The sequence below is a fragment of the Balaenoptera acutorostrata genome, chromosome 10, assembly GCF_949987535.1.
Source record: "Balaenoptera acutorostrata chromosome 10, mBalAcu1.1, whole genome shotgun sequence".
Classification (NCBI taxonomy): Eukaryota; Metazoa; Chordata; class Mammalia; order Artiodactyla; family Balaenopteridae; genus Balaenoptera; species Balaenoptera acutorostrata.
In genome coordinates, this window is record NC_080073.1 from 27,901,419 (window position 1) to 27,924,340 (window position 22,922).

The 22,922-nt window shown below is 42.0% G+C and overlaps 1 protein-coding gene across 3 annotated transcripts in view; it reads right to left on the reverse strand.

Annotated features, from left to right (window-relative positions):
• PTPRG (protein tyrosine phosphatase receptor type G) overlaps window positions 1–22,922 on the reverse strand; it is a 731,557-nt gene that overhangs the window by 42,169 nt on the left and 666,466 nt on the right. For all 3 annotated transcript variants that reach the window (XM_007192374.3, XM_007192373.3, XM_007192375.3), the window contains 2 exons: window positions 15,385–15,476; window positions 3,458–3,549 (listed from right to left, as the gene is read on the reverse strand). In XM_007192374.3, the coding sequence (XP_007192436.2) occupies window positions 3,458–3,549; window positions 15,385–15,476 (184 nt within the window). The remainder of the gene's footprint in view (window positions 1–3,457; window positions 3,550–15,384; window positions 15,477–22,922) is intronic.

A 22,922-nucleotide genomic window follows, 5' to 3' on the forward strand; every position in this document is an offset into this window, starting at 1 on the left:
ATTATATGCTAGCATCGCACCTCTGAAAGCCTCCTGGATTATGACTGGGGAGGCCGGGGAAGAGTGAGGTTGTAGTCAGCTAAGGTAGCCAAGGGAACAGTCACTGAACACTATCCTGGCATAAGGATTGACGTTATTTCCAGTGACTGCAAAATCTGCTAGAGGTATAATGTCCCCAGCTTTTAACAGCCTCCAAAATTTATCTGACAAGGACCAAAAGCTTGCTTTCAGCGTCACCTCCAAACAAAGACTCAAAATTACCAGTGAATCATTTCTCATTCTCCTCCAAGCAGCAAAGTTCTGAACATATGACAGCTATTCACCACCTTTGTTTTTTTCCATTTCCCTCCAAGATTTGAAATCAAGATGGGGTAAATAGAACTTCTGCAGAAATACCCAATCAAAATACATAGGAGCCTTTCTCCTTTGCTCTCCTCCAGAACTTCATTTCTGTATTAGCACTTATTTTGCTTTGCCCTCTTTCTACTTTAGCTGTGTATACTCTAGTCTTCCCCCATCAGGCTGAACTCCCTGAGGGCAATCCCTCTGTCCAATTCATCTGTGTGCCTTATACCATGTAGGTACTCAGTACCTGTGGAGAATAGCAGGTACTCAGAGAATGCTAGGTACTCAGTAACTGCAGAATGAGTTGCTTTAACTCCTCTTAATGGGCAAATATTCACTGTTCAGTGGTTTCCTCTATAATCTTAAGATTAGTTCTTTGACTAATTTTAGGCCTCTATTCAGAGGTTATATAAGATTTTTATGTCAGATTCTCAGCCCTCTGGGAAGGCTCTAGCCCATAAAGATCATGTACTGGGCTCGCAGTAGTCTTGGCGGGGGCGGGAGGCTCCTTATTTTGACTGCTCCCCCCGCCCCTTTCCTTGCCAAGGAACTCACTGGCCCATCAGCTGCATGATCAGTTTTAGACAATCACTGATAATCTTGGTTCTCTCTCCTTTGACTTCAGCTCATTATAGGACACTACTTCGATGAGAGTCTGGAGGGCATCAATGTTAAACATGTGGGCTTGAGTCAGAAAGCCTTGGTCTTAAACCCTATTGCTGCCACTTCGTAACTGAATCACCCAATGCCTCAGTTTTCTCATGGGTAACTTTCCTCATCTGCAAAATAGGGACAGTAAAATAGCACACACCTCATGGGGTATTTCTGAGGAACGAGCAAAATAATCCAGGCAACCGTGCCAAGCAGATGCCGGCCGTCGTTATTCCACATAAAAGAAATCTGAGGTTGAGGTTACCACTCTCTTAATATGAGGGTTTTGTTTTATTGTTGTTAAATTACACAAAATCTCTCATCCTGACCTCCTTTTTACAGCCTATTACTATCTCTTGTTTATAAAAACAGCCTTGATCGCTTCTTATAGAGCCTGTTACCATTTTCCTTTCTAGCAGAGCTACCCAAAAGGAGTACTACTACTGTTTCCAAATACTTCAAATTCCCCCTAAATTAGATGATGACAGTATGTTAGTGAGCTTTTCTATGTCTCATTTCCCCCTTTACATGGCTGTCTTACTATTCTTTGAGGGAGAAAGGATGTTCTTCCTAGTCTGAAGAGCCCCGATTTGAAACCTTTCAAACCAGGACAGACTGTGAAATAACAACAGTAGAACAAAGCCTCCCTCCTCCCCGCCCTCCCTGTTCCAATCCTGAAACTACCAGAATAATACTTAAGCTAGAGAGTTCAATACAGGCGACAAAAGCTTCTAGCCACAGTTTTCTTTTTAGGATAGAAATAGGGTGCAGATGCCCAGGATTTGTTAACAGGCGTGATTTTGATGCAGCGAAGCCCATTTTGAGTCAGATCAAGTTTACAGAGGTGTAGCTGATTATTTTGAATAATTAAATGGTGTCAAAACCAGCTGTGATGAATAGCACTGGGGCCTCAAATCATAAATAATTGAGAAACTGGAGTTGCATTTGATCATCCTGATCAAATTCTCGTCTCTAGAGGATAAATGTTTGTCCCGAATACCATCAACATTGTTAAATGCCTCAATATTCTTGCTCAGTCATCCAGCCAACAGTCAATTGAACTAAATCACTTGAACACCACACACATGTGCTGTCCTCATGAATACAAAACGTTTGACTTTAAACCATGTGCTTTGTACTTGGACAGGCACCTTTTCTGGGGCAGCATCTAAGAGCCGCGTTCAACACTTGACGTGTTTTTGTTTGTTCCATGAAACATACGACTGCAGAATAAATCAGAGGGGTCCTTCTCTCTACCACCTTTGCTTTGCTTCTGCTCAAGAAATAAAACGAAAACAAAAAAGCTAGGAGAAGGACTTAATTTAAAACAAGTTGTCAATATAATTGCCTTTAGGATGGCCTTTGGGGACTCCAAATTTGCATAGAGACAGGGGCTTCTGGTCCTCTTTTTCTCTCTCCTTCTCCATGCGAAATAACTGCACCTCCCAGCTGTATAGCTCCTGGGCGATCTCAAAGGGCTTACCTTCCATTATTCCATGTGATCCCCAGAACCAATTTCGTGAAAAGAGGTGGGCAGGTTAGTGCCATCATCATCATTTCCATTTTAAAGCAGAAACGAGACAGAAAGGAATCGACTTACCCACAAAGCTAGAAGACAGCTGAGCTGCCATGAAAACTTGGCCTCCTCGGCACAACTCTTGCTGCCAGAGATGTGCCTTAGTGAAGCGCCTCAGTGAAGAAAAGGGCAGTCTGTTTAATAGCTCCTCATTGACACCCTGTCATTGCTGAGCTGGCACGGAACCCAGAGCTGGCAGGGTAGTGCGCGCTGCTCTCTACCTTGTTTCCTACATCCCAGTTCTTAAAATCAGAAGGCTGCGTTCACCCACGTCTCCTCTCCAAGGATTAATAGTCACGAAAACAACAGTCGACCTTTGCATGGGCTTAACAGTTAACCCAGCACTTTCCAGGATGTTAATCATTCGTTTTTTTCCAACATCGTTAGGGTTGGAGGTGACATCAGTGCCATTTTTAAAAATGAGGGAACTGGGGATCAGAAATGAAATGACTGGCTCAAGGATAATAAAGATCACTCCTGGTGGAGCCAGCTTCAGATCCCTCAGACTTCACATCTGCTGTCTGTCTCCGCTACACCTTGTACATCCCAGAAGTGACACGGAATGAGGAGCGCTGTCCTTTGCATGATGACTGCTGCCCCAGTTAGAATGCAGATGAAGAGAGAATCTGAGGTTGCCTCTTTCCTGCCACTAAGTCTGTTCTTTCACAGAAGTGCACAAGCAACCCCCTTTCACCTCATTTTTACTGGGGAAAGAGGGCCTGTTAAAACTCTTAAGTGTAAGGAAAAGAAAAAAGAGAATCAAGTCCCCACTTTCCTCAGTGACTGCTTCTGTTATGCTTGAAACACATTCACTTCAAGCTTACAAAAATCCCTGTAAAATAAGAGTTAGCTTTCAGGAAACAAATTTCCGGTTTTGAAACATACCTCAAAATCCTCAGAGAACCCATGCTGGTTATTAGAATAGAGCTCACCGATGTGTTTAACAAACTGTTTGACAGGAATGGCTTCCATGTCATCTGTGGGAATAAAACAATATTCAGAGTCACAAAGAATACTTCCATAAACAAATAACACTGATAAGGGATTACTGAAGACAGATATTTGATTTTTGCAAAGACTGATGTAATTGTATCACCTGAAGTAGATGTCTTCAAGAAAAGTCTCTGGATTTACTTGACATTAGGGTCTCATTATGATTCTGAATGCCTAAATGCTAGGTTACATAGGGTTTTAAACACAGTCTTAAACTATTACCTTTATTCTTTATATTCAAGGCAACTCATGTAGTTAAATCACCACATCATACTCTTAACTAAAATTCTGAGCTTACCAAGGGTACTTATTTGTTAAGAAATGTTATCACACCCAACGTTTTTCAAAACCTTGCTATTCAGTGGGGTCCAGCTTGAAGTTGGAACAACTAAGTCCTATTTCTGATCTCTGAAGTCTAAGCAATCTTTATACACAATTACAGACAGGTGCCACTGTACCAGCGGGCTTCGGGTACAATGCCATCTATGTTTAAGTGTTCACAATTTTCGTTCAAGACAGCTGTGTCTACACAATGCCAAATAACCAGTTTGATGGAATTAACTGGATTTTTTTTGGTGTTGACAGACTAGGTGTAGATTCAGGAAGACTCCACATTGCAATTTATTTGTAGTGTTGTCACTTCAAAAGGACATTTTCAGTTCCTGAGCCCCAAGTGTGTTTTAAGCCGATTCACCCAGATCCACTCTGCTACTTGAGTACTGCCGGAACACAGCCACACCCCGCTAACTGGAGCTCCCCAACCTCCTCTTTCCCTCCTTCCCTCGCCCCTCCCCCGCAAATATTTCCTTTTAAAAATACTCTGCTGAATTTGAGATAAACAACAGACATGACATTTACTTTATTCAGAGTGAAAGATCTTTGGCAAACGCACAAACATCTAAACTGCCACAGATGCTTTTCTTAGCAAAGGGTATGAAGATCTGTATGTGTAAATGAGGTCCTACTTTGGCAAGAATGTTATAGATCCAGGCCTGACAATCTGATTTCTCTTCATCTGGTGACAGTTAACATTGACTATGTCATTCCTTCTCTACTTTCTTTCGAGAGAGCAAAGCTCTAGGGTGGCTTTTTGCATCTATTGACATTTTCAAACTTGCATCATTCTAAAGCGGAAAAAAGCATCTCTCATATACTTTGTTTAAGGTGACTTATAAACGTTCATACTCCAAACTGCTTAGCAGAGGAATGTTACTTATCAAATAGGGGGTGCTCTGTACGTACAGAGTCTTTCTGTGTGAACAATTAAAGACCTAATCATTTTAATAGGCCACCTTATGAAAAAAATTGCCAAGTTATTTACAAATATTTCAGGATTGAAGATGTTCATGAATATGCAATCATTTTGCACGCCCAAGAAATCTATAGCTCCCATAATGATGTAACCAGCATTAACAAAGTAAGCCGAGCCAAAATGTTTCCCCAGAATATTTAGCAGAATGCACAGTTCAAGAAAAATTTCCCAAATTATCTGATCACTTCACTTAAAATGTTTAGAAGTAAGCAAATTCTACAATAATGATCAAGTGGCAAAGAAAAGACCTTAAGTTGAGAGAAGGACTAATGTGTACAAAATTGGAGCATCTCTAAAAGATTAACCCAAGAATAAACTCATCTTTAGACAAGAGGCAACATAAATAAGATGGGTCACAACCTAGCCCCACAAACACTCCAGCCTACAGACTGCAGGCAACACTTTTCTCCTATTTATTTTGAAATGGAAGACACAATGCTGTTTCCAAGAGTAGAGTGACGTGGGGTTAACAGTATAATAGGCTGAGGGCAATATTTATTCCACAGTGATAGTTTAGAACTGGAGATTCCCAATAAACTTATGGTGCCATGATGAAGCACATGGACTCTAGTTCAAAATAAGAAAAAACACATCAGCTTTAGAGGTATTTTACTCTGCAAGGTACATACCACGGTGTTTGAAACGGCATAGCCCAGCTCGAGTCGCTAAAAAAAATGCTTTTAGGTTAACAATTTATTATTTTTTCCTGCAAAGTGCTCAACTGTACTATCCAAGCTAACGCCACACATGCCCAGAAATCAGTTGCTCTGCTCCCTCCACGGCTAGATGCAGCAAAACCCAGCAGAGCTCAGTATGATAATCGTATGTGGAAATAAACGACTCACTAGCCTCCAATTTGATTCTTTATCCAAGGAAGTCTAATCATACTCCTCTGGGTTTGCAGGCACCACCAGTAACGTCATAAAACTACCAGACAGGCAGACACACACACACACACACACACACACACACACACACACACACACACACACGCCGTAGTGACCACCATCAGCAGTCCAGATAATACATTATTTGTCTTTCAATCAAGATAAATGAAACTGAGGGGTCGGTAAATCTTTTTTTCCTCAATATTAAGATGAATATAAGGCTACAGCTAATTAGAAGTCCTAATAGTTTTCCTCTTACATCGGTTTTCGATTAAATTTCTCTCAACATGGGCCAGATAATTATAAAATTAACTAGCAGAAGGCCAAGCAATCAGGACAGCATCATAGACCTGATCTGTTCAATTTTTATCTGGAGAGATCCTGTGCTATAAGAAGATATCCATCTGTAAAATGTTATTTCCACCTATACATCTGAGTTTCATTAACAAATGTAGCAACTATTAGTGGCACTAACTATGGACCAGGCACCTTCTGTGCCCTTTACATGTATTAACATGTACTCATTCCTCCCCAAAGCCCTAAGAGATAGGTACTATTTTCATACTCATCTTATAGTTGGGAACACAAGCTCAGAAAGATTAACTGAAGCCTGGAGTATGGCAGTGGAAGCTGGCCACGGAGATGAGGCAAAGAGTGCTCCGACTGGGAGAGAACAGCTGTTGTCTGGGTCACAGTGAACGGGAAGCCACTGGAAGAGGCATTTACTGAGCACCTAGGACTTAGCCAGATATTAGGGAGATGGTGTCTGCCCAAGGGCAACATTTGTTACAATGAACATAAGAAAGTAAGAGCACGAACAGCGTGTAATGACACGGTGAGGACGACGAGTGCCATAGAAGGGATGGATTTGATTACTTAGGTGAATATAAATGTTGCTGACACAGGGGTGATGGGGGAGAAACACAAAGAAAAGGAAAAGATGAGCTGGAATCAAAGTAGAGACGTTTTCACTGACTACAGGTTAGAGGTTGGATTATTATGCTATAGTGAAATGGTCTAACGATAGAGTCGATATAAATGTGAAGAGAGACCTTACTGATTGCCAAGGACTGTGCTCAATGCTTTCCATACACTTATCTTCACAAGAACTAGGTAAAGAGGATGTCGTCATCTTCATGTTACATATAAGGAGACTGAGGCAACTTGTCTGAAGTGACACAATTACTAAGTGGCAGAGCTGAGATTTGAATCCTGGTGTATTAAGCCCAAAGCCTGTGCTCGCATGCACTGGGACACACTGCCTTCATTCTCAAAGCACAGTTTCAAGGAAAAGCAAGGAATTAGAGTATCTCGGTTAATCTGGTGAAACGTTACTGTGTAATTTTGTGCCAATATTTTTACATATAGAGCTTTCAGATACCAAAGGTTTAAATTAGGCAAAAATGGGATAAGTACTATTCCCACTAAATCACGCCATTATAAAATATTTGATATAGTCAGTTGAGGGTCAAGAAAAGTGGGCTGTTGTTATTAAATAATATCATTTATACTTTGTTCCAAGATGTTAGCCTTTTGTGGTGGGAACTAAATTTGGCATTTAAGAGGCCTTTTATTTCGGTCAGTCCACAACAGAACATCCTCATGTACTACTTCTGATGAAGCCTGAAATTAGTGTCTGGTTTGTTCTCATCAAAAGCAGAGCATTAGAAGAGGGTAAACGTCTACTGAGAAGAAAGTAAGAAGGTGAGAGATTCCAAGGAGGAAAAAAAGAGCTAGTTAATGTTGACCTCAAATGCAAAACTGCAGGAAATAAAGAAAAATGCATGTGTGAACATGAAGAAAAGTTGCTTCTACAGCCTAAATGTCCATCGACAGAAGAATGGATAAAGAAGATATGTTCTATCTATCTATCTATTTATCCACACACAATGGAATACTACTCAGCCATAAAAAGAATGAAATTTTGCCATTTGCAGCAACAGGGATGGACCTAGAGATTATCATACTAAGTAAGTCAGACAGAGAAAGACAAATACCATACGATATCACTTATATGTGGAATCTAAAATATGATACAAATGAACATATTTACAAAACAGAAACAGACTCACAGAAAACAAAGAAAACAAAGGTATGGTTACCAAAGGGGGAAAGGGGTGGGGGAGAGATAAATTAGGACTTTGGGATTAGCAGATACAAACTACTATATATAAAACAGATAAACAACAAGGTCCTACTGTATAGCACAGGGAACTATATGCAATATCCTGTAATAAACCATAATGGAAAAGAATGAGAAAAAGAATGAATATATATATATATGTATAAAAGAATATACATATATATATCTGAATCACTTTGCTGTACACCAGAAACTAACACGACACTGTAAATCAACTATGCTTCAATTAAAAAAAAAGAAAAGTTGCTTCCCAAATCTGTGGTTATGTCTCTGTTGTATTTACATCCTCAGAGCCATTAGAGGGAAATCACCCATGCCAAAGTTGCTATCTCTTAATCTTAAAGAACAAGAGATTAAATAAACAAAAAGGGGAAAACTTAGCAATTTTTGGTTTGAAATTCGAAAGAAAAAATCAGCACCCAAGCATCCCTGAACATCCACCACAGGGAGGCGCTGCAGAGGGCCCCGCCCAGTACGCTGCTTGGTGGTAGGGTCTTTAGCCTGCAACTCAGTCAAATTGTGTAGTTGTTACTCTTATCTGCCACCATTGACGGAATGCTTCCTGTGTATCAGCCATCCAGAGGCCGTGGAGTAAGTGCCAGAAGCCAGAGCCAGTCTGCCTGGTGGTGTGACTTCACCTCTCTGTGATTCCCTTTCCTCATCTCTAAACGGAAATCATAAGCACCTAACTCATAGAGCGTTATGCACAGTAAACTAGATAACATAAGTACTTACAAGAGTGCTTGGCATTTAGTAAATGCACAAAGCTATGATTTACTGTTAGGTGCTAATCGCTTTACATGCATGATCCTATGATCTAGGGGCTGTCATGACCCCTATTTTATGGATGTAGAAAATGTGGCTAAGACAACCAAAGAACTTGGCCAAGGTCTACTGTCATCATGAAGTGGCGGGGCCAGGCTGACTCCAAAGCTGGCTTCTTCCACCTTGCATGACCTCTCTAGATCTTAAATTGGGCATACAGGGTTAGAGAGGGCAGAGAACCATATAATACATTTTAAAGAAGCTCTCCAACCACAACAAAAAAGGGCTGAAACGAATCGCTTTGGCTTTAAGGGTAAACTTCGGTTACCTGGAAAATTCACACTGATATTCTGGTCACCTTGATGATGCCAGGTAAATAAAGTGTCATAGGATTTACCTTCCTGCCAAGATGCTTAGCTGTGGGGTTGATTGGCTTAAGGACTGTTTAAGAAAATATCGCTGCTTGCTTGTCACTCTGGCAGGCTGTGGGTACATATAAAATTACCATTAAGATTCTGGAGGGCCTTAAGTCACTTACTTAGGCCAATCTCTATAAAGTTCATTTAACCCTTAGCAGTTCCTTCAACCCTATTCCAAATCCCAACCAAATCTATCTGAGGGAAGGGAGAGCCTATAAAGCACAGTACTTGGGTCAAGTCAGTCGTGCTCAGACCTCTCTCCAACCCCACGCCCTGCAACTGGGCTGTTACCAGGGACTGCTAACCACCCCTGTAGTGGACAGACCTCAATATTCGGAACTCGGTCCCCTTCTTATCTGCCCCCTCAGCCTCTCAGAGGCCAAGTTCAGGCCTCTCTCTGTGCTTGGCAATACCTGTGTCACCTTAGGAAGATAAAGCAAACAGGAACAAGATTTTTAGTTCCTGACTTAGGACACAACAAATAGATTTTTGTCTAAATCAGACTCTTAGGATGCAAGGAGTGTTGTGGAGATGGGAACATTTTATTTCCTGCCATAAAAAGAAATCTCTTTTCATTTATGACACAATGAAGTCAATAAAGAAAGGGCTTCATTATAGTCAAAAGACCAATGAATCTCCTTTGGAGATAATCTCTGTATAAATAAAATATGCCAACAAGGTTGGTTTAATCCCAAGGGTTTTAAACTGCATGTTCAAAACCCCTTTATGTGCTGGCACCCTGCTGAAGCCAGTGACCTTCAAATTATTAAGATGTATTTTAACTGCGGGAAAGGCATGAATCATTTCTGGATTTCTAAGCTACTGGTTAGCAGCAACATTTTGTTTTGTAATGCTCTTATTAGAAAGTTAGATTTTCTAATATCCAGAAAAAAAGCATTTATAAGGACATTTGTGTTTGACAACATGCACGTTTGGAAAAGCCCTTTCAACATGCTCCATGAATGGGCTAATTTCATGAGCTGAGTTCTGGCTTTAAAAAGCTATATACAACGAAAATCTAAAAGTATAAGTGGCATAATACAGTGAATATAATTTGTAGATGACATATTGTATGTAATGCTTCATTAATAACTGCAGCAAAAATCTTATTCAAGCTTATTGTTTCAAAAGAATATCCCAAAGTGGGAAACAGTAGATTTTGTAAAATACTTGTAGATGCTAAGAATAATATGGACCTTAAAGGACAGAAATCTGTGACTACTTCAATATCTTAGAAGACAGAACGCTAGAAGGGGGCTGATAGCTAGGTTATTACGTTCAATTACGCTTTATCCTCCCACAGTAACCATGGGAGACCAGTAAGCATGGAACATTTGGTTTTGAAAACCCATTAGTGAAAAATATTGAGTCAAAGCCTGCAGTCTCTCCTTTCATTCTCCTGAAGAAGTCACAATTTAACTGAACTGGAAGAAAATCCCCCACTTTTCTCATGCATCATACATGGAGCAGGTACCACAATTTAAACATTTCCTAATAAAAGAATTGATGTCACTTCTCTAGTGATTGGAACTTAACCTCAAAAGCACCTCTTTCCTGTTGGATAATAATACTCTTGCGTGTGGAGTTCCTTCTCATGTGGCGGGATAACTAACCTTAGCCACCATACTGGCTTTACAATTTCCACATTTTACAGAGATGTAGGTGAGACCAGGAAAAAAAAATGTCTTCATTCTCACACCACTGTCTTTGCCAGTTAAACCAGAACACCCTGAAGATTCTAAATTCCTAAATTACAGTTAGATTTAGTAAAACGGATAACTCAAAATTCCTCAAAAATTCCTATAGACTGCTGCTTTCAAGAGATGAGTATTGAAAGGTTAGCAAAAGGTTAGCAAAGGTTAGCAAAGCTTTCCTTAACATTTCATTTATTTTATAATACTTTTTAAAAGTCAGTGTAACTCATTGACTTCACTTATGCTTTGGGATTTCAAGAGCAGAGCTGTTTATTTGTGAATTTAAACCTCAGCAGAATCATCCAAAAGTTGGTGATTTAGTGTCTAAATTTATTCAACATTCAACATGTTTGTGAGTTGCTCCTCAAGGCATTTAAATCACACAGATCTACTTTTGCATAGGGAATGGAGAATGGAGATATTGGTGGTGGGGTGGGGGAGGAGTCTTTTTCTTAGGAAAGAAGAGAATAAATGACTAGGAAACAAAGGTAAGAGGAGAGATTTTTTTTTTGCTATGGAGGAAACTTCAACAGAAGAATGATGAAACTCTCTCATGGAGGATGAAAGAGAATTTAATGGAAAAGCAACTGGTCAGTACTAGTGAAAGAAGAAGAAAATGATAAAGAACAACAACTCAGAAAAAAATTTAAGAGAACAGTCACATGTATTTGAAAATGTCTTGATTTAATGAAGCAAAATCCAAATGAGGAGTCTGAAGTCCTGAGATATCAGGACTGTCAGAGCAGCATGCCAAGAGGTGGCAGAGACATTTCTAAGCATCGGGACTTAGAAGTCACACAAAGATTCCGATGCTAGCTCCACCATTTGTCCATGTAACCTCAGGGAAATTAAATGATGTCTCTGAGCCTCAGTTTCTTCATCTGTGAAATGGAGATATTGATTGCACCTCTTTCCCCTAAGGTTGTAGTGAAAAATAAAGCACGTAGTTTTAATCAATAAATGCTCAATAAGTATTAGATGACAATGATGATGTTTTCTGAAAAAGGTTAAGTGTAAAATAAGTTCTAGGATCAGAGTATATTACAGATTTTACAATGATGACCTAGGAACTCTATTTTGCAACAGTTCAGTACCTGAATTTTCAGTCTCATCCTGTTGCCCACATTTTAAATCTATATAATGGTTTAGTTTACTGGTCATTGTCTGGAAATATCTTTTTTAAAAAATCAGTCACAGCAAATGAGGGGTTCAAGTGATAAGTTGATACATCTAGGGCCCAGTAGTCTTTCTTATTAGGTTTTGAACAAAGATAAAATATAAGTGAGATCTGGTGGGCAGAGTAAGTATTCCATATAAGCTCTATAAATGTCCTACTATTTTTAAGACACAAAAACAATTAGATAATTCTTAAGTTAAATCATTTAAAATGATCCCAAGGAGGTCTCCAAGAAAGAAAAATTGGGCTGAAACCTTTAATAGAGTGAAAAAAACGTGTGATTTCAAAAAAAAAAAAATTGTGTTTTCCTTATATTGATTTTTCCTATGCAAGACATAGTTGCAGTGTAATAACTGCAGGAAACCTTAAGAATAAATACAGTCATGGATTGTTAAAGTAAAATTACAAACTACTTTACAAATTTAACTATTAAATAGGACTATGTACTTTTGTTTAAGAAAAATAAGAGATTGTGATCAAGCTGAAAGATTTTTAAAGAAGGGTCATGTAGGGTAACTTCTTCCCAGTTAAGGGTGAAATAAGTTTTCTGTCTAGGCATGCCCCTAGTGAAGGCTATTGCTGTCTATAAAAACCTGAGAAAACAGTGAAAGAGCAGTCTCACTTTTGGTTTCGGCAGGTAAGTCCTTTCACGCCACACTGCATTACAGCATTTAAAGTAATTCATTTTCACAAACGTGTTACAACTCATCAAGGATGCACCTACTTATGCCAAGGGAGGCCCAACTGGATACAATGGATTTCTCAGTCAATGGAGAATCTGAAGACATTTTTCCTTCCATGTACTTCTACCACCAGTGAGTAAGAATCAGGAGAAACTCACATTGAAAGAAATGTCTTTGGGTTGTGAGTATTTAATAACTTGGTGATTAAACAGCCTGCTGGGAAATGAAGCAGAGAACATTCAAAAGCATTTCTGGTCCAAGACAGCTACTCAGAGGTGTGGCAAGGCAGGTACGATTGATGGCATTTTCTGAGGATTCCGGGGAACTGAAGTCCTCAAGTCCAAGCCCAAGAGCATGGCGAGGTCAGCTGCACCCAGTAGATGTGGATCAGTGTTTGGGACAGTCTTAACCTGGGGACCATGCAAATGCTCGCTCTCCATAGCTGCCGGGTTGAGCGGTATCATGATTTGGGAAGGAAAGCTTCCACAGCTGACAATTCTGGCTTCCTTTAAGCTTTCTCAAGTGTTTTGACACAAACCATCTTATTTGATCTTTTTTTAAAATTAATTAATTAATTAATTTTTGGCTGCGCTGGGTCTCCGTTGCTGCGTGAGGGCTTCTCATTGCGGTGGTTTCTCTTGTTGCGGAGCACGGGCTCCAGGCGCGTGGGCTTCAGCAGTTGTGGCACGCAGGCTCAGTAGTTGTGGCTCGCAGGCTCTAGAGCACAGGCTCAGTAGTTGTGGTGCATGGGCTTAGTTGCTCTGCCGCCTGTGGGATCTTCCCGGACCAGGGCTCGAACCCGTGTCCCCTGCATTGGCAGGCGGATTCTTAACCACTGCGCCACCAGGGAAGCCCCTTATTTGATCTTTAACACTGCGTCGTTTACAAGTAGGGCAGACATCCTGCTCACTTTGCAGATTCTGGAAACTAAGGCTCAGAGAGGTCAAGGCATTGACCAAAGGTTTCATGGCAGAGGCAGGGCAAGATCCTTGGTGTTCTGACTCCCCATCCAGGGGGAAAAGAAACTAAAAACTGAAAGACAGCCCAAGAAGTATCTCACCATTTAACCTTTTAAAATGGATTTCAATTGCCCAGCTACCCAACAGCTGTGTTTGTCAGCTGAATCAATTCAGAGGAGAGAGTCTCCCAGGCATTTTCCAGAGGGCAACAGATACTCTAGGTGATGCAAGAGGAAAATGATTATGCACAGCTGCTGCGCAAATCTGGTAGATTCAACAAAACTTATTCCCTGGGGATGGTGGGCTGATTCCTGTCTGCCACCTCTCAAAGGCAAGAGTGCAATCTCTGCCACCAACAATAAAGGTCAAGGGTCAGCAGAGAAGAATGAACGTAACACAAAACCTATCCCATCTGTATGGGAATCATTCAGCGGCCACAAAATGATCCAGTAGGGTACTTACCCAGACCCTTTTCTGCTATTGTTCTGTTTTCTGTGGGGCAAGCTTTAGTGAGAGAAGCTGACCAGAATGGAGAGAACATGGCCAATTCCAGCAATATCTAATGACTTATCACATAGAGACATAATGGGCCAAGTAAGTCCCCAACCATAACTGCACCTAGAGAAGATAAGCAAACAACAGCAGCATTCCTTCTGGGTACTCAGAGAAGGACTGCACCTCTGAGCTTCACAGCTATGATCTTTTAAGAACCCTAAGGAAGATTTGCTGATATTTATCATTCATTCATTCATTCATTCAGAGAGTTTGAGAATGCCTACTACATGCCAGGTATTATTCTAGCACTAAGGAGACATCCACCTGCCTTTAGGAAGCTCTCATTGTAGTTGGGGGGACCATAAACAAACAAGTAAAATATATGGTATATTAGATGATGAAGAAAACCATCCTGGAGAATGAGGCAGACAGGTGGGCTGTGCGGGTATATGGGAGGTGGCACTTAATAAAAGTAGTGCCTCTGCTTACAAAAGAATAATGTCAAGAGGATGAATGTATAAGATATCTGAAGATAGGTATTTACAAGTACAAAATGCAAGCCAGAGGAAGAGAGTTCAATCCTGGCAAAATGGAAGGGGACGCGAAATAAAAATAGTGGGAGACATCTTCAAATCCTTCATGCCATCTATCCCAGCAAACCCGCTGCTGAACTTCTAACGTCTACAGCATTTGTTAGGAATTACTAGTGTCCTCCACCAATCCCTATCCCTAGCAGTAACTGAGTGTTTCCTGTTTGTACCAAGGACACATGAAACAGACACCAGATCAAGAACGTCTCCCTAGATCTCCACACAAACAGCCTAAGAACCGAAACTTCCAACACTAAGGTAATCAATATTTTCAGAGTAAGGAATCTTAGTAGAAATCTTAAAAAAAAAAAAAGCAAAAGAAGCCAGTATTTCAAATTGTGATTTTTTTTAAAAAAAGCAAGCACAAATTACCTATCAGAACGAAATTTAGTCCAAGTAGATTGCAAATATGTTAAGTACGTTTTCCCCTTTTTTCTACTGTTTCTTCCCTTCCCTCTTGTGAATCTACACTATATGAACTCATAGTTATTTGTTCCCCTGAAAGATGATTTCATTACATGGCAGATATGTAAAGGAGTATACATTTCATTAAATTACCCTTATTAAGGCTGTCGTAGACTGGGCAAGCTTGAAAAGGTTATAAAAATAATATTTTGTCATGGCTGTCACATAACACTGAGAACAAAAGAGAAAAACAATTAGCCCACTGGAAATAGGAGTCATGTCTTACTTACCCGGAATAGGAATGATAGGAATACTTTCATTGGGGACCACCCGAGGTGAACTGCTATCTTCCACATAGAAATGAGCTGTCTGAAAACATTTTCTGTACAGGAAACAGAAAAACATGCAAACAGTGAGAGAAGAGAAATACACTTTGTCTGAGTTCACCATCTTTCAATTCTTCTTTCAGATTCTCCCAGCTTTAAATTTCACCCAGCACTGAGTGCGGACCCATGGGAAAGTAACAAGATACAAGAAGGACAATATCCAGCCAATTGGAAGAACCCCAAATAGCTGAAGAATATCCATTTTTTATTATACCATACCCATCCTCAGAGTTAAAAGGGAAAAAACTTAGTAATGAACCACTCAGAAACATGAAAAGTTGGCACGGACTGTGTAAACCTGCTGTACAAACTGCTAGTCTTAGCCCACAATATTCCCAAATTCAACCTGTTCCAGAGGAAGAATTTGCTATTCCAAACCCCTAGCGCCAAGATCAAAGCACACCTCAAACCCTCCCAAACGCAGTCATCAAACAGCCCAAGCACACAATAGCAGCACATTGTTAGCGCTCAGCGAAGGCCCTCGGAGCCCCAGACAGCTCTTGAAGGGGGTCAGAGGGCTTCCAGGGGGCAGGCACTCAAAATCCCAGGCCCTGGCCAGACAGCATGGGAAACAAGGAGCCGAAGGCTTCAAGTGTCAGCTGCTTGTTGGGGCTTCTGTTTTGTTTTTACCTGGACTTGAGACAAAGCAGGGAGCAAACACTGGTCATCACAGGACAGGCAGTGAAAAGAAAAGCCATCGGCAGCTCACTCAGCCTCTGCCTATTGCTGCCGGCCGGCAGGCCCTCGGCTTTCCTGAAGCCACGTCACTGCTCATTGCGGCCCTAATGAGCTGCCGGAAGCACAGGCTGAATATTTAATGAGGCTGCTCAGCGTGAATGGCTATTGTGACCAGAGAAGGGTCCCTGTTCGTCTGGCAGAGGGGCTTCACAATAGCTGGCCCCACTGCTGGGCCTTTGAGCCAAGCAGGCGGCAACCTTCTGGTGCTCCGTGTCCCTGGGACCCATTCCACTCCTCCAGCATCTCTCACCAGGCCCCATTTACACCCACTGCAGCTTTGCTTTTTCGGGGGGCGTATTCCCACCACTGGAATTAAGTCAACTTTTCTTCGGAACTGTCACTGCTCATCGAATCAGAAGTACCCGGGGATGATTCTGTTGGGTGTACCTTGTTGCTATGAAGCCAAAGAAAAGGGGGTTGGAGGGGGTGGATCAGAAAAATCATGGAACTCTAGAGAGCACAGGAGATCTTGGTGGAAGCGAGGAGGCCTCCAGGTCCTACGGATTACTCCCCCTCAGCTTTACACGGAGCGATCAGAACCACGCACAATCAGAAACGATCGCGTGTCACAGTGTGAAGTGTTTTCCTTTAAGCAGTGCCTATTTTCGGATGGAAAACAGCTCTACCCAACTGTACACCCAGGCATGGCTCTAGAAGCGGTCTGGATAGCTGCTCCCTACCATCAGGGGATCCTGAGCATAAATCACTCCCACTCCGGGCACATCTCACGGGACTGCTCTCGCAGTGCTCTGAACAATGATTTTTTTCTATGAATTGCCTGGCATTTGTAGTATAAATAATAGAACACGTTTTCATCACTCACTGTCTAGCTGCCTCTACCTAAATTTGGAAGGAACAGTCAGTCTGACTTACGCTACATGGACATGCAATGTACAAGGTATTTTAGGGCTGTGGTAGTAACGGAATCTTCTACTGAATGTGAAATGACGCAAATCCATGTGAAAAAAACCCCATGATTTTGGTGTTTGAGGTAATAGCTTCTTTCTGTTTCTAAGCTCGTCGGCAAGTTTTCTCTTCTTGGATTCTTCCCCCTACGCCCCTGCCCCCAATTTACACAGATTTCCAGAATATAACACTGGAGTTAAAACACATAGGATACAGACTTCACAAACTAGCTAGAACCCTAGCCACCCAGCGTCATAGCTAAGGAAAATCTACTTTTGTTAAGATACTGGACCACTGAAGTATTTAGTGCTATATGACGCTGAGACAAGTGGCACACAGTTTACCGGCTCAGACGTTAACTAAGTGAAGAAGGAAAAAAGCGCAAAAAAAGACACCCCACAACAACAACAACAAAGAAATAACTATTCGAAGACCACAATTACTCTACCTGTTAAATTTCTAAGATATAAAGCATTAGTAAAAAGAATCAGTACCGGCCAAGTGACTGTTAACGTCAAATGACTTGGAAAGGATAAACGACATGGTAGGTTCTTTTTCTGGCAGAAGACAGGCAGACAGTTCACCCAGACTCTCAGTTCCATGTAAGGCGAGAGGCTCCACATTCTCTTTGAAAAAAGCAGTGTGTACCGAAGCACATCACACGCTAGTGCCCCATGTGCAGCTGTTTATAATGGGTTTTCCCTGGAGCAAAAGGACTCTGTGATTGCCAGAGAGGAGCACAGCACTGGGATGAAAGTCAGAAACCCGGAGACACAGCTCCCTACATCTGCACCTCGATGCAGGTCACGCGGGCTTTCCTCCCACCCACGGACTCGGGTGGGCACCCAACTCCAGAACTTGGGGGCAAATGTCTTCCCTTAGAATAAAGGTTTCAGTGGACCCACTGAACATTTATTCAGCGCCCACCACACAGCAAGGATGCATATAACGCATTCTTATGGCTGGAAGCCTTAAAAACACCTCCTTAAGCCTGGCTAAACATTTGAGTAATTTAGAAAGGACTGTGTGCGTACGTAATTCACAATCTCTGCAGAAAAATTAGGAAATAAATACAAATGAACAAAAAGAAAAAACAATCAATTAAAGTTACCCTCATCCTTCTCTTAGTAATCTTCACTATTAATATTTTGGGGTATATCCTTCCACACTTTTCCTCACTTATTGACTGTTCCTTGATCATTGACAGTGAGGGGCTGGGAGCAGAACATAAACAAACAAGACAGACGAGGTCCCTGCCCTCATGGCAGTTTATATTCTCTTGGGGAAATCAACAACAAACAAGTAAACAAATAATTTCAAATAGTCAAGAGCTATGAAGAAAATAAAACAGGATGAGGTGGTGATAACTGATGTGGGGAGGTGAAGGAAGGGACCTCACCAGGAGGCGGCATTGGAGCTGAGAGCTGACTGAGGAGGACCAGTCGCGGGAGGGTATAGGGGAAGACCATTCTGGGCAGATCCAGGAGCTGGTTAAAAGAGCCTTGGAACAGAGTAAGTTCATCCACTGCAGGAACTGAAAGGAAGCCAGACTTAAGAGCAGGGAAAGAAGTGGACCCAGAGAGGTGGGCAAGAGCCAGGTCATGCCAGGTCGAAGGCCACAAGCTTCACTGGCATCTGTGAGCGATGGAAAGCCAACGGAGGGCTTTAATCCACGGACTGGAACCGTCTGACTCATCTCCTTTGAAGCGCTCACTTTGGCTGCTATGTGACGAACAGAGTACAGAGCAGCAAGAACGGAGCAAGGAGATCCATCAGGGGCTACTGATGTAATCTCACCCAAATACAGACAGGCAGATCAAGATGAGGTCATATTATATGTATCTCCTTGATAACAAATATGAACTGACATCTCACATTAATGTCTCTTCCACTTCATGGATGCACCACATTGTTAGATATTTAACTTATTATTTCTTGAATAACTATTGACTGGGGGTCTACTTCGGGCGAGGGACTGACTACAGTGCTCATCTGTGGTCACCTTTTCACTACCAGTGACCACACGGAGATGAACACTGTGGGTACAAATTCTACACTGTGAGTTTAAAATCTAAGAAAAGGGGCTGGTTCAGAGTCGTTATCACATGACATTTTATTTAACTTGCTCATCTCAGAGAAATCTCATGAGAGCATTTGTTTTTTTTTTTTACCTTCAGCAGTATCCAGGAATAAAAATGTAAAGGCAGTGATGTTGGAGAAGAGGAAAAGAAAATGGAAGTTTTAATGCCTCTTAATGTCTCAACTGTGATGTGTTCGAAGAGGTAGTCTTGTCTCTAATTCTGAGCTCAGGAAAATGGAGATAAAATTTCTGAAAATGCCCGAGAGTGTCACCGAGCATGCAATTTCAAAGTTCTATCTAGGTCCAATTCACTTTTAAATAACTGACTCTAAAACCCCTCATTGAATGAAAAAGATTCTAGGATCATCAAGAGCCATTTTCTAAAATTATTTCTTCACAGTGAGCATTTGTTTATGCCAGTACCTTAAAAAGGGAAAACAATAAAGTAGATCATGTTTGGAATAAAAAAATACATTTTCAAGTTTCACTACAAATTACAGTCTGATGGGTTCCCACCATAAGTTCTGTTTTCACCGCTTGCCGCCTTTTTTCTTTCTTTCCTTTTTCTCTGCCCACCCCTACCCCTATATATATGCTTTAAGGAACTGAGAATAGATCTTTTTTTTTTTTCATTGACCCTGACTGGCTTAGTAATGATCCAAATTAGTTATCTTTTACTTTGCCTCATCTACCTTTGAGCATGTATTTTCCTGACACTCTGAGTTTCCCAATTTAGGAATTTAAGTCCACCTTAGTTTTGGAGGGTCCTGAAGTCCGTCAGCGCCCCCCCACCAACCCATGCACGCACACACGCGCACCCCACTGAAGTTTCAATCACGCACTGGTTATCACCCAGTGGCACGTATCTCTTTGGTTTGGGCAGCTTTTAAAATAGAGAAAAACGGTTCCCGAGAGTCTCCAGCACTCTAGGAAAGCCCTAACAAAATAAAACAATCTTGAATGGCAGGCACCTTAAAAATGCCCAGAGAAGGGCTTCCCTGGTGGCGCAGTGGTTGAGAATCTGCCTGCCAATGCAGGGGACACGGGTTCGAGCCCTGGTCTGGGGGGATCCCACATGTCGCGGAGCGGCTGGGCCCGTGAGCCACAACTGCTGAGCCTGCGCGTCTGGAGCCTGTGCCCCGCAGCGGGAGGGGCCGCGATGGTGAGAGGCCCGCGCACCGCGATGAAGAGTGGCCCCCGCACCGCGATGAAGAGTGGCCCCCGCTTGCCGTAACCGGAGAAAGCCCTCGCACGAACCGAAGACCCAACACAGCCAAAAAATAAAATAAATAAATAAATAAAGTAGCTATAAAAAAATGCCCAGAGAAGACTCTAGATTTTAAAGTGTCCCCTATGAGATAGGAAACAGTATTAAGAATTCAAGGATGGGGACATCCCTGGTGGTCCAGTGGTTAAGACTCTGCGCTCCCAATGCAGGGGGATGGGTTTGATCCCTGGTCAGGGAACTAAGATCCCTCATGCTGCACGGTGCAGCCAAAAAAAAAAAAAAAAAAGAAAAAGTTAAAAAAAATAGAATTCAAGGACGTTAACATACTCAAACACAGAAAGAAAAACTGTATTGCATATACTTGAATAAAAACATGAAAGGTCTTCTGCTTTGTTTCTGTTATGACATAAGTTTCTCAGAAATAGGATGGAATTCCCCAAGTTGGAGCCAAGTGTTCTCCCACTGTATGGAACGAAAGTCTCAGAGCACAGAAGAAACTCAGATTTCTCAAACTAAAGTTTTTCCTCCTAAAGCCACCTTTTAAGCCACCTTTGTGGCTTTATGGCTCTACTTGTCTGCCAGCAAAATAAATTTTAGTTTCTATGAAGGAATTGAAGTTGTCGATACTAACTTTACTATCAAGCAGTTCATGATGTTCTGATGTCCTGAATTCCAGGCGTCCTGCCACTTGAACAAATTTGAAAACCACCGAGTTAGATGGCTTTCTAAACTCCCCCTCCCCGGCCCATGAAGCAAGTACCACGATAGAGTGCCATCACACGTTCACTGAACGCTCCCAGGTGGATGCAAGAAAAAGACATCCCAGTTTGCAGGAGATACTTTTCCTCCGTTCAAACTGAGGGGAATCTGGGCCAGAACGAAAATGAAATGGGAGATGTGAGTCTCTGGGTCCCACTTCTCCTATGCCTCTCACAGACTAAGCATCTCTCACCTTGAATGAGAGTCTACCGTTTAACAGTATGCATGTTTCATATGACACAGCCCCGGAACACAAGCCAAATGCTTCTGGTTCTTGACCAAAGATGGTCAACTATGTGTATCTCACAGGAAGTTCTAAGTAGCAAAATGGAAACAAGCTTTCTATATTACTCTCCATTCCTTCATCCCTTTTTAGAAAACCAACATGGGCTCATAGTTTAAGATTTCTAAGAAAGGCCTGACTAGAAGTGAAGAGGATAATGTACTATATCCTCTCCAGCAGTTGATCAGAAGTGGATCCTGGCTAGCAGCTCACTGGTCTCAAGACCACACCCCACTACCTGTGCTCCAGACCCACCCAGTGTCTGAAGGCCTCGTGGCAGGAATGGGCACGTACGCATCAGCCTGGCTTCTAAAAACCCACAGACACTTAAAGCCTACGGTCATGAACAATGGGTCTTGGACTGAAATTTCTAAAAATAACTTTTCATTCTTTCAAATAAGGCATATATTTTGAAGAGAGACTTTTTCAAAAATCAAAAATTCTACTCTTGAGAAAGCACAGCCCATGTCAAAGTACATCTTCTAGTCAGGATGCAGTAGATACCAACTGAGATCAGTAAGCCATCAATGCCAATTCCCAGAGCTCCCCACCGAAACACACATGCTGCCAGCACAGGACAGGCTGGTGTGTTTAATTGGCTCTTTTGACGAATGAAATACACACACACACACACACACACACACACACACACACACACACACACACACACACACACACACACACACACACACACACACACACACACCCCCCCCCCCCCCCCCCCCCAGCTACTCTGGCAGTGCTTTATAACTTAATAAATAGACCCAAGTTACAGAGGCTTCCTATTCAAACAAAATGCAGCAAACTACAAAGATAAGCAGGAACCCTCCAGACTCTCCCTTCCTTGCCTCTCATTTCTTTCCAGGAATCTGACACATCTTAAGGCAGAACACCCAGTGAGAGCAAACTTCTGCAGAAAGGCTTTCCTTTCTGCTGCTCCCGTTTTCCCAGGTACCTGCTTAGATAACCTCTGATGTGTCCTAACAATTTTCTTACTTAGACCTCTTTCTGCCCCTCGAACAGGAAGCTGGGAATAATTTAGGTGACCGATGCTTTTCAAAAGCTAAGTGCCGACCTCCAGTCTAGGAAGACTGAATATTGGAAATGTGTGGAATTCCACTCCGTACGGCTCCTCCGAAGGCAGAAATCCAGACCCGCTTACAGGAGAGGGGGTTTCTGAGGTCTCTAGAAGTCTGGGTCAAAATGGGCATCCCTTTGGCAAGCTTGAGATGTCACCCTGTTGTCATCCAGGGTCCTCGGCTTGTACTAACACTGCCCTTAGCATCAGCATGACTGACGGGGCCGGGGCGAGAGCAGGATCACAACGCGATTTCTAGACTCCTGTGAAAAACCCGGGATTACAAAATAACCAAACATTGATATACAGGGATTAGGAGCCAAGTCACTGTCTTCAAATTGAGCTCAATGGTTTTATAATCACATCGGAG